Source organism: Quercus lobata, chromosome 9, assembly GCF_001633185.2.
Source record: "Quercus lobata isolate SW786 chromosome 9, ValleyOak3.0 Primary Assembly, whole genome shotgun sequence".
In the NCBI taxonomy this organism is placed as follows: Eukaryota; Viridiplantae; Streptophyta; class Magnoliopsida; order Fagales; family Fagaceae; genus Quercus; species Quercus lobata.
Genome location: NC_044912.1, coordinates 32,158,975 through 32,171,077, shown reverse-complemented (window position 1 = coordinate 32,171,077; position 12,103 = coordinate 32,158,975). Strand labels below are relative to the sequence as shown.

The following is a 12,103-nucleotide window of genomic DNA, read 5'->3' as shown; positions in this document are numbered from 1 at the left end:
TAGGACCCACGATAGCTAAAAATAAAGGTATTGTAAAAATATCGTGACTTGTTGTTGTGTTTCTAGACTTCTTTTTTTGGTTTATTCAATTTGTTGAACTAAAATTCATTGTTTAATGCATAATTTTTTTAGGTTTATTTTTTTTTACACATTGTTTCAAGTTTTTTTTTTTTTAAATAATAATAAAAACACACACACACACACACATATTTTTTTACACACACACAAATTGACGAAGCAACACTTTCCTCCTTTATGTTCAGGGTAGTTGCATTCCCCCCTAAAGTAAAGTTGAATAATTTCATCATTTATATTTTGTAAATGAGCATATGCCCCTATTATTTCTCTCTTAGTTAAACCCTAACAAAATCTTATAATTCCTAAAATATTCCATTGTGCAATGTCTAATATACTCCTACTAAATTTTAATGTCCCAAAAAATTTATGTGTGTATTTTGAATTTTATGTAGTAGACTGGTAGTCATGCTTGAAAAGTTAGAATGATGATATATGGTGTTCTATTTATTACCTAGAGAACACTAATTTATTAGGTTTAAATCTTCTACACTTATAATTTTATCTAATAAAAACTTTGATGACATCTGTCTTTTGTTATTTTATTCTTATTTTAATTTCTTTTCGTACTTAAAAGGGTATTCATTAAAAATAAGTAAGCTAAACACCGTAGTTAGACTCATAAAATAAGATAATAAAGAATGAAATATGAATAACAAAATTTTCATTGTAGATGATTGCAAATATTTAATTTAATGAAGATCTTCAAAAAAATTGTAGCATATATTATCATTCATTGCGAAAATTTAAATATTGTAGAAAGATGATGACATTCATTATCATTCTTTGTAGCATTTTTTGGTGAGTATATATTACATTTAGTAAAAAGTTCTAAGAAATTGTCATAGTACATAGATATTCAAATAGCTATTTTAAATTTAAGTACATGACTTCATACTTCTTCAACAAAAAAAAAATATATATTAATTCTCTCACTAAAGGGCCAACACGTGCCTTGTCAAACGCTTAAAACATAAAAAAAAATAAAAAAAAAAAAATTCAGTTAAAAATCTATGTCGCGAAAACTATTCTACTTAATACTCTACCATTCAAGATCTAGACTTTTTACAACAACAGCAAATGGGTTGAATTTGAAACTACCACCAGCTTACAAGTTACACAAAAACTATAGCTCTTCTCATAACATAAGTTGAAGGATAATATCAAATCATATACCTACCACCACAACTTTCCAATAAAAATTTCCCCTCTAACAAATCTTGACGGACCCATGATTTGGAACCAGTCTGATACGCAAACTCTCTGTTTAATGTTTATACCTGCCAATAGAAATCTATATTGCCCAATTGAATCCTTTTAAGATAGACAAAAGAGAAAATTCGTGGAAAATTTATTAGAATACCCGTGTACATGTTCTTTTTTTTTTTGGTCAAATACCCGTGTACATGTTCAAAACCTTATCTATAATATTCTCCACAAACTCTAAATTTACCGTCCTATAAAAAGTAGAATATTTTAGATAAAAACTCGTAGGCATATACTTTTCTAGAACCTAAAAAGGGAATAAATCAACAAATATCTGATCAAAAGTCTATTTTAGCAAACTCCCACTAAGTTTCTTGCTAGCTTCCTTGAGAGTCCGTACCATTTCGTACGAAATAGTACAATAAAAAAGGACTAGCTAGTCTTTAGAAATTGGCCTATATATACCCCATTAACCTTAGCACCATTTGCAACTATAACAATTAAACACCATATTCTCTCATTCATATCTATCCTATATGGTGACTTAGTCAGCATGTCTCTCATCAAAACCAACGATTTGCAAAGGATATTTGAGAAGCTTGATAAGAATGGAGATGGCCTAGTGACTCTCGAGGAGCTAAATTGGCTTCTTGAAAAAATAGGAGTCCAAATAAGCCTAGATGAGCTCGAATCACTAGTGGGAAAATCAAGCCTCGACTTGAATGAGTTCTTCTCATTTTATGGTTCCATATCATCAAAGCAAAACAATACTAGTAGAAGCACTAGCAACGAAGTTGTGGTAGTAGAAGAAGAAGAGGAAGAGAACGAAGAGAGCGACCTTGTTAAGGCATTTGAAGTGTTTGATTTGAATGGTGATGGGTTCATTTCTTGTGATGAGCTTCAAAAGGTGTTGTCAAGGCTTGGGCTTTGGGATGAGAATAGTGGCAAGGATTGTAGAGTTATGATTCACGTTTATGACACCAACTTGGATGGGCAGCTTGATTTTGAGGAATTCAAGAACATGATGTTTCTTACTATTTCTTGATTCACATTCATTTTTGTGGAATTTTTCTACTATAGCTATAGCCATTTCCGCGTAAAGAAAAGGCGAATTTGATTGTGATGTTCAACTTAGAAATATTATTGGTCCAATTTGCTATTTTCATCTCTACTTAATACTTTATTAATTATCATATTATTTTTTATGAGTTAGCGAGATCATTATTGTTTTTTTTTTTTTTTTAAAATATAGATCATTATTGTTACTACATGAATCATGATTTGTACCATTTCAATTTTACAGATACCACCTGTCTAAGTCTAAATGAAAAGTGCATTATTGTTAATAATCATGATTTAGAGCTTCCCTTGATGGACAATTGTAAACCAATTAATTAAACCTAATGAAAAGTCAAGTCAATGCTGCAAAGAACCAAGGAATGTTCTAGCATTCTCTATTTTGTCAATTTGCTACTAATATATTACCCCATCCATACGCTACTTTTCACATCTTCTTCGGGTGCCAAGTCCATAATCAAAGTCTTATACGAGTCTTTTAGCCCCATTCAGAAACTATGAAATAATGAAACTCCATTTGGTCTTCTTTTTTATTTTTTGAGAGAGAGAGAGAGAAAATAGGTAGAGCCCATAGTTGATTCTTTTTAATTTGCAACCTGCATGAGATCATGGAAAGAACTAAGAAGTTTTGCGCATGACATGAGTAAGCATTAGCATCGACATGCAATGCAATTTCTACTCACAAACAAGATTATTTAGCTGCTTCATATATATTCTAGTACCTATCTCTTTTCACATCCATTTTTCATGTGCTACCCAATATCATTGAGTAAATGCTTGGCAACAAACTTACAATTCGTCTATTAGAATATGCTATATAGTAATAGTATATACCTTCTTTTTTCTTTTTTTTCATTCATCAAAAGTATATATGTATATTCCCAAATAAGTAATGATAAGCATTGTACACCCAAAAAAAAAAAATTTGTAGAACTCAGTAAGTGTACGTACTAGAACTAGAAGGGTCTCAACTTTGCTTTGTGACAATATAGCCAGATGAAATAACAACCACAAAATTCGCACCAGATTTCTTGTCCAAAATCCACATATCTGAGAGCAACTTTGATTCCGTCTTTTTTTTTCTTCTTTTTTTGGAAGAATGAAATAGATAATTAGGTGCAGTTGGATAGGGCGTTTGCGACTACGTTTCCTCTTTCTGTGTTTTTTTTTTTTTTTTTTTTTTTTTCAGTTGCAACTGTTGACCCGGTCTTCTGTAAACAGTGCACTTGTGCACTGTTCACGAGTCCCACAAACTCCATTTTTTATCAACTTTTTCATTAAAAATTGGTCCTACAGCACTATTCACACATTTAAAAATTATTTTGCTACAGTGTTTTCAGTTTTCAGTTTCAGCAAAATAAGTTCTATCCAAACAGACCCGCAAAATAAGTTCTATCCAAACAAAACTTTAGAAGAAACTAATTCTAAGTCTTTGGCCAACATAAAAAAACAGAGGAATAATGAATACTCCAATTACAGTAGATGACCCTATTAACTAACAAATTCTTAACTTTGTTAATTCCATTCGACCCTAGTTTTTGGGAAATATTTTATACCTTTCGTAATTAACAATCTTGTTCTTATATAAAATAAAATAAAAAGGACAATCTTGTTGGTGGTCTTCCAAACTACTTCCATTTCTTTTTTCTTTTTCTTTTTTAGGTTTTATTTAATTAGAGAAGTTATTGACATGAAAATTTTTATGAGGGTGAATTTTGAAAAGATTGCTAATTTAATTTAGTCAAAAACAATAAATACATCAATTAAGAAGACATACGCTTCCAGGAAAACTCACAAGAGTTTCACCTATTCCCTATGACTTTGGTAAAGTCTTTCACAGGATCAGCTCGCCCTGCAACAATATTTTTCAGCCCATTGCTTTGAATTCTATGGGACAGATTTTTCTTTTTTATTTTCTTGTAATTCTAATATATTTTTCTGAGCCACTTCCACTTCCACTAGTTTTAATGTTCAAATAGTGTTTTTAATTATAGCACAAGAAAAAGTCAGCTACAGGGGAATCTATATGTAAAAACTGTAAAAGTGGTTACAGATGTTGGTAGAAATGGATGGTTTGGAAAATTTTCTTTTTTCTTTCATTTATAATAGATACATAGAATTTAAATATTAGTTTCACGATAACTACTCTTTTCATAAATTAAGGTATCATTTTTTTTTTTTTAGATAAATTAAGGTATCATTGAATTACTTTCTAGTGTAGGTAGTTTCAAACTCATTGATTTGAAGTTATAACACCTCCATTTCAAGATGATTTTATCATCTGACTATATAAGTTTGTTTTTAGTATTAGAGGGGTACAAATACAATTTCCTTATTCGATAACATTTGAAAATTCTTTTTGCATATAAAGTATCTTCAACTCTGCATTTCATAGTGGACCATTTGATTTGATAGTAAAATTATGTAAGACTTGTACGCCAATGCCAATAGACTATAGTGTGTTGCTGCGAAATTCCCATTGATTAATCCAAGGTGCAAAATCGTGTTTTGGTTTAAGTCTTTGTCATTTTTGATGTACAAAGTCAATTTGTTGATTTACTTGATGAAAAAATTAAAAGGGGATAAGTACATATAATTTAATTATGTTTTAATACCTACCGAATTGGTTGCAACATTTCAACCAGGCATTATTCAAATCATGTGTCTTGAATAATTTGTATGAAGATTTGGTTTTTTTTTTTTTTTAACGGAATAATTTGTATAAAGATAATTACATATAATTTTGACATTTATATTAATTCAAAATTGCGCAATGGTGTGATAGACATCATTTCTCATTGTTGAATATCATACAAATATATATATAAAAGATGGGCAATATAAAAATTCTTGTCTCTAGAGAGGCTACTTGCATCCCAACCTATCATTGGCAATGTGTGACTTAACCAAGATTTGGTTCTCCCTTACCTCAGCTCACGCCACTCAACTTAAGAGTTCTTTTAGCCTTTTGAGTCCCCACACATATGACTATAATAATAATTGTTTGTGTTAAGAAAATCATTTGTTTTACACATGTATGTAATAACGGATATAAGATATTGGAGGAAACTAAACAGATTGTCCCAAATGATGCCAATCTATTTAGTTTCCTTCAATCCTCATATACGACCTTAACATTATCAATTTGCTTATTCACTCATTCAATGAGGCTTGGAAAGTTGATACATACGAATGTAATATTTTATATGAGTTATTGGAGGAAACTAAACAAATTGTCCCAAATGATGCCAATCTATTTAGTTTCCTTCAATCCTCATATAAGACCTTAACATTATCAATTTGCTTATTCACTCATTCAATGAGGCTTGGAAAGTTGATATATACAAATGTAATGATGGACATGAGATATTGGAGAAAACTAAATGGAATGCAGTGAACAATGCTAATCCATTCAGTTGCCTCCAATTCTCCCATACAGCATTGACACTTAAAAATTCTTTACTCACTCTCTAAGAGACCAAGGTAAAACTAGTAGAGCAAATGTTTGCTTTATTGATGGTACAAGCTGGTGCTCAAGCTGCTATTTATAGACCATCCAACACGCAATTCACAAGAGTAAAGGAGAGTTCATGCAGTCTACATGAACTGCATGACTTTCATGTTAAGTGTTAACAAACAATCATAAGTCTCTCTATACAATTTAAAGACAGGAAGTTCAAATCTTCATAAATAGCATGACCTACAATCGTACAAGCAGTTAGGCTCTCTCTCTCAATTAGGAAACATCAAAACAAAAACTATTAGATAAAAAAATAAAAAAATAAATAGAAGTCATAAATTAACAACGCCATGTATTCATTCAGTTGTGGAGGAAATTTTATGCATAAAAAATATTATTTTCACATACAAAGAAGAATGATAAAAATATAATTCAGTTCTAGCTTTCCTTCATCCTTTTAGGCCACATGATTATAATAAAGCAGACAAATTTAAACACAATAATAATAATAATAATAATAATAATATATAATGATATTGTTTTTATTGTCCTTTCAATTTGAATAAGAGAACAAATAACAAAACACTTAAAAATAAAAGTTAAATAACACATAAATTTTAAGTTTAAACAATCCAAAAATTACAAATTTTATCATCACTACAAAACAACAACAACAAAAAAATACTGGATACAGTCTCTATGCTGCAACATATAAATTAAGGAAGGATGAGCCTGGTTGTGGGTTAATTTGACTTGGCCCAGCTTTTTAAAGAATCGGGTTCGAGTTGACCCATTTTGAATTGACTGGAGCATACTAAGCCTTTTTTTGTTTTAAAATTTGGTGGGCCAACATTGGGCTAACAAGTTTAGGCCCAAAATATTTTGGGTTAAATTAGGGCTCGCCATGTTCGGGTCATTCCAGCTCAAATTGGTTCTTATTAAACTAAAACCCTATTGGAAAACTATAAACCCTAAACACTCGCAGAACACAAAGAACCAAATACCACTAACGGTAATTTTCCTCTTATTTGATCATTTTTGCTTTTGCTTTTTTTGTTTTCTCTAATTCTCTTGCTTCTATTACACAGTTCTTAAAATTCTAAATTAAATTTCTAAACTTTATTTAATTTTGATTTTAATTCTGGAATTAGCTGTGGCTGGGTCTTCAAAAAACCCTAGCCTTTTGCTTTTGTAATTGTTCTTGATTATGCTAAATGTTTTATTTTATTTTTTGAAAATTCAATCAGGAAGATCTGAAGCTTGGGCTGAATTTGTGGAATTCAAGGTTTGTGGAAGCCATGGCTCGTGTCCGAAATGTAAGTGAAAGTATTGTTATGTTTGGTTTTTGATTTTTACTATACCCTGTTTGGTTGCTGGGAAAAGAAATGAATTGTGGGTTTATTTGTTTTTCATTGGGAGGTGGGAAAATTTTGTAGTGTGAGAAGCTAAAGTCAAATCCAATGGGCTGTAGCTCAATTGGCACCTCCTCCTTTTGTTTTAGGAGTTTTGTGTACTTTATTTTTTTCTGTTTCTGATGTGTTTCTCTTGTTTTATTTTCTGAGGAACCAAATGGGGTTCTAGTTATTGAGCAAAAAAAGAAGAGTTTGCATGATTTTGTTTTGTTTGATTTAAACAGAAGAAGAAGAAGGTGTTTATGAAGCCAGTTGTGAAGAAGAATCAACCTAGTGTGGATCATATCACAGGCAATAAGATTCCTAAGAGCTTTGTGTTTTCAAGAGGGAAGTTGCCTGGTCCTCTTAGGCAACTTCAAATGGACTTGAGAAAGTTGATGCTTCCCCATACTGCTCTCAATCTTAAGGTTAAAATTATTTATTTATCTGCTTTTCCTCCCTCTGTGTGTTTGTCTCCTAAAGTGCCTTTTTGTTGTAACATGAGATTGATGGAAATACACATAATGTGTTGGTGGGTTTGTGTGTCCTTGTCTCCTAAAATATTTTTTTGTGGTAATATGGGATTGAAGGAAGTATGCATAATGTGAGGACGATTTTTTAAGGGTGTAAAATAATTATACTACACAAAAGGGGTTGAAACATTTTTGCCACCACCGCACACCCTTAATGCAATGGTTACTCCACAAGTATAAGTGCTTGTGGGGTGGGGGGGGGTAAGGGCCGGAGTTCAAGTCTCCAGGAGGGAACTTCACATATATATACATTTAATTAGGCTAGAGTAAATTTCTATCTTGTAGAAAAAAAAAAAAAAATTTTGCCACAATCTTAGAATTCTTGTTTAGAGAAGATTTCTTCACTTCTTTTTAAGACTTGTGTATTAGGAATTGGAAAGAAGTGGTTTGTAGCATACGAATGGCGTTTTCATCATAATATGTATTTTAGAAAGGAATTTAATTCTGCCAGGTAGATCATGTATTTAATTGGGTATTTCTTAATTCTTGCAAACTGTGATTTCCCCTGTATTTATTTTTGATAAATGCGATTCCCACTGTGATGTGTTCAGTTACAGCAATAGGCTAACTTTAGATTGGAAGTGAATTCTCCGCTGCCTATGTGCTGCATTCATCTATATCAGTCCTAATGTTTTGCTATAATTTTTTTTTTGGTAATCCTAATTTATTATGCCAAAACTTTTGAATTAATTGTTTATTTATTTAATATTGCAGGAGAAGAAGCGGAATAATCTCAAAGACTTCTTGAATGTTGCTGGGCCTATGGGTGTAACACATTTCCTCATATTGTCAAAAACTGCAACTGCACCCTTCCTGAGGGTTGGAAGGACTCCACAAGGCCCAACTCTTACATTTAAAATAAATGAATACTCATTGGCAGTTGATATTGCACAATCTCAATTGCGTCCTAGATGTCCTCAAGATCTTTTCAAAAATCCTCCTCTGGTAATTTTATATTCTCCATTTATACGCAAAAAGAAAAATCACTCAAATTCACAAACAGACAAAAATTCATGACTATTTGGTTTCTAAAATGTTAGAGAAAGGAAAGAAAATGCTAAAACAGGTCTCTTTCTATGCAATTTTCGTCTCTCTTTTTTCTCCAATGACCAGTAGTCTTGTGCATCAGTACTAGCCTTTAGTATGTTACATAACAAGTTAATCATAATATCTCAGTGCAGGAGAACTGATTTGTAACTCCTTGAATGGTTGGCACCTGCATCTCCATATGTCTTTACGCCCTTATCTTTTATAAGCTAATGTTTAATTAATTAATGCTTATCTCAAAAGTGGAAAGTGCTGCAGCTATACAGTTGCATAATTTCCCCTTGACTTAAACATATGGTGAAATTTTTACTCCTGTTTGTTTAACTTCTGCCCATATTAATCTCTGATTATATCTTCGGCAGATTGTTCTTTCCGGTTTTGGTACTGGTGATCAACATCTAAAGCTCACAACCATAATGTTTCAGAACATCTTTCCTGCTATTGATATAAACACTGTGAGTTTTCAAACAAATTTCAGGTTGGTGCCAGTGACAGCAATACTTATGATCTTATATCCCCCTCTTAATGTTCTTTTAATGTGTGTTTTCAGGTCAAACTTTCTTCTTGCCAGAGAATTGTATTGCTTAATTACAACAAAGATACAAAGCTTATTGATTTTCGGCATTATTCCATAAGGTTACAGCCTGTGGGTGTCTCCCGTAGAATCAGAAAAATTGTGCAGAACCATCAAGTTCCTGATTTGAGGAATCTTCAAGACGTGAGCGACTTTGTCACAAAGTAAGGATTCTTTCTTATTAATTTTGTATTTTTTGAAGTCAAGGAAAATTATGTTAGCATGTAGAATTGGAATGAGAATTTAAAGTAGAATTTGTTGTCTTTGTGTTTCCTGAGGTCTGCAAATTGTTCATTAAGAAAGTGTAAAAGTATAGCCTTACCTTGAAAAAGTAAGGCTTTAAAAATTTGTACATAAGTTGGCAGTGAAAATAAGAAACTCATAACCAACGACCAACTATATCAATAAGCTCTTGCTCAAATGATACTCCCTCCTCCCACAAGAGTGTGCTCATAACTTACCAGTCAGAGAGAGAGAGACTCATAACCAAGTACAAATTGAGAAGGAAAAAGTACACATCCTTGTAATACCACGTGTATTTGGATTGATTAATCTTGGTCATTTGTTCTGGTTTTATATTTATTTTCCCTGTGACTTTTGAAGGGTTGGGTATGGATCAGAAAGTGAAGCAGATGATGAAGCGGCGACTGTGACTTTGGCTAATGATCTTGGTAGAATTAACAAGGCTTCGACAAAAAGTGCTGCCAAGCTTCAAGAGATTGGACCCAGAATGACTCTTCAACTCATCAAGATTGAGGAAGGATTATGTTCTGGTGGAGTCATCTTCAGCGAATATGGTATATATCTCGCATATAACATGTTACTTTTTCCTCTAGCAATGAGATTATATTTGGCTGTAATAAACCTGATAACATATTGGTAATGCAACATCTCTTAACTTTGAAGTAATCAACTAAGGATACCATGGATGATTGACTACAAGGATGCCATAAGACGTCCCTATGCAGATCTACCATGACCTACTTTGTCCATTCCAAAAAATTTCTACACAGCTTGATTTCTTCTCATTCTTTATGCAAACAAAACCCGCATTCCTTGAGACCTTCATAAACAATTTAATACATTCTCTGAACAGAAGTTCCTGCTTCCAAGCCCTACATCCTTCTTATATACATATATATATATATATATATAGGGTTTAGGATTTTACTAATGTGTGCCCTTAGGACATACATTAGTAAACCATTTTAGGAAACTTTTTATGGAAAAATGAAAAAGTTATCAACTTTTTTAACAGCTTTTTCAATTCTCCATAAAATGTTTCCAAAAATGGATGACTAATGTGTGACCAGACCCATATATATATATATATATATATCAATGGATGCTCTGCATGCTACCATTAGAAATTTGCATATTACAGTTACCTAGCTCTGAGCCATGTTTAAATGAGATAAATCACAATTTTGCTCAGATTTTATACTGATGATTCCGGTTAATCTTCTTTAATTTGGTTGTAACCTGCCTTCAATGGACCTTTTGACATTCTGTGATTTGTCCTGCCTTCTATATTATATTACCAATCTTTCATTACATACTTTTGAATCATGGTCTAGGCTTCCCAGATTTAATTTTCCCTTAAGTGCATTTCTTACTTTCCAGTTATGGAGTCCCGTCTCTTCTCCAATTCACATATGTTCTTCCCTTTTAAACTTTGTCTTCCTATACAATCTGCAGGTCTTGTGATAATCCGCACCTTATGATTCTTATTGGATACTTGGTTCTTCATTTTATTCTGTTTCCTTTAATTATTTTTGTACATCTCTTTTACTAAATATCATCCCTTTCTTGTTTCACCTTCAATATCATTCATTTAGTACTTTACATTATAAATCACTCTTCCTTTATTTGTTATTCACGATCCTTGCTCTTCGCAGGAATTGACAGATCACTATTAAACTTTTTTTCACAAACTTATATATTCTCCCCCTGTTATTTTCAGGAAATGGTGATGGCAAGAAGAAGCAGGACAAGGAAGACACAGATGAAAATGAGGAAGACATGGATGAAGATCAAGAAGATATTGAAGAAGATCCGGAAGGTGAAGCAGAAGACTAGCTACTGGCCAAGTTGGGAACTGAAGTGGATAGCAGTCTTTTTGATATTCGATACCTCACTTGCTCATCCATCAAGGGAAATTATAAGGTGCCGATAATCACCAACCCTGCTGATCTCTCTCTCTGCTCAGTAGAGAGAGAGGGAGAGATCTCCTTATTAAGGATTTGGGTGTCTCTGTTGCCCACAGTCTTAAATATTATGTTCTTGTATTGTTGTAAATGAAAAAAAAAAAAAACCATTAATTGAGTTCAAGAAAAGAATCTTTGGGTCTGAATAGGCTTGGGTGTATTCTATGTCTATTTAGAATATATTGGGAACAGTATGCTGAAGGCATGGGCATTGCCATGCATAGTCAATGACTTCTAATTTTATTATTTGATAAGTGCATAATCAAGGACTTCGTGAAAACATTCAAAAACCTTTTTTTGATTAGGGCTCCATTAGTCTTCTGCTGCCAATTTTCTAGCTATGAATGAATATTTAAGAAAATGTTGGCATGTCCTTCTCAAAAAAAAAAAAAAATGTTGGCATTCTTAATAAGTTAATTGTATACCTAATTTTTGCGCCAAGCGATGAGGTTTGACTTGTAAATAATTAATAATAACACTAATGCACTAGATCTCATTTAAACTCCGCAGTTAAAAGTGTTTTGGCGAGAGTA

At 32.3% G+C, this 12,103-nt stretch overlaps 2 protein-coding genes across 3 annotated transcripts; both read left to right on the top strand.

The window, feature by feature from the left end:
- Positions 1-1,778: 1,778 nt before the first annotated feature.
- On the top strand, positions 1,779-2,446 carry LOC115958984 (probable calcium-binding protein CML44). The gene has a single exon (XM_031077266.1). It carries the CDS (start codon positions 1,835-1,837, stop codon positions 2,324-2,326), a length of 492 nt encoding a protein of 163 aa, XP_030933126.1. The 5' UTR covers positions 1,779-1,834; the 3' UTR covers positions 2,327-2,446.
- A 4,261-nt stretch (positions 2,447-6,707) lies between these two features.
- LOC115962274 (peter Pan-like protein) lies at positions 6,708-11,816 on the top strand. 2 transcript variants are annotated; one of them, XM_031081181.1, is made up of 8 exons: positions 6,708-6,830; positions 7,066-7,134; positions 7,455-7,637; positions 8,457-8,687; positions 9,152-9,244; positions 9,340-9,527; positions 9,967-10,160; positions 11,327-11,816. In XM_031081181.1, the coding sequence occupies exons 1-8, from the start codon at positions 6,723-6,725 to the stop codon at positions 11,440-11,442; spliced, it is 1,182 nt and encodes a 393-aa protein (XP_030937041.1). In that variant the 5' UTR covers positions 6,708-6,722; the 3' UTR covers positions 11,443-11,816. The 2 variants fall into 2 exon arrangements, with proteins under 2 accessions (XP_030937041.1, XP_030937042.1); XM_031081182.1 differs by having other exon boundaries at positions 6,754-6,830; positions 7,070-7,134.
- The last annotated feature ends 287 nt before the right edge of the window (positions 11,817-12,103 follow it).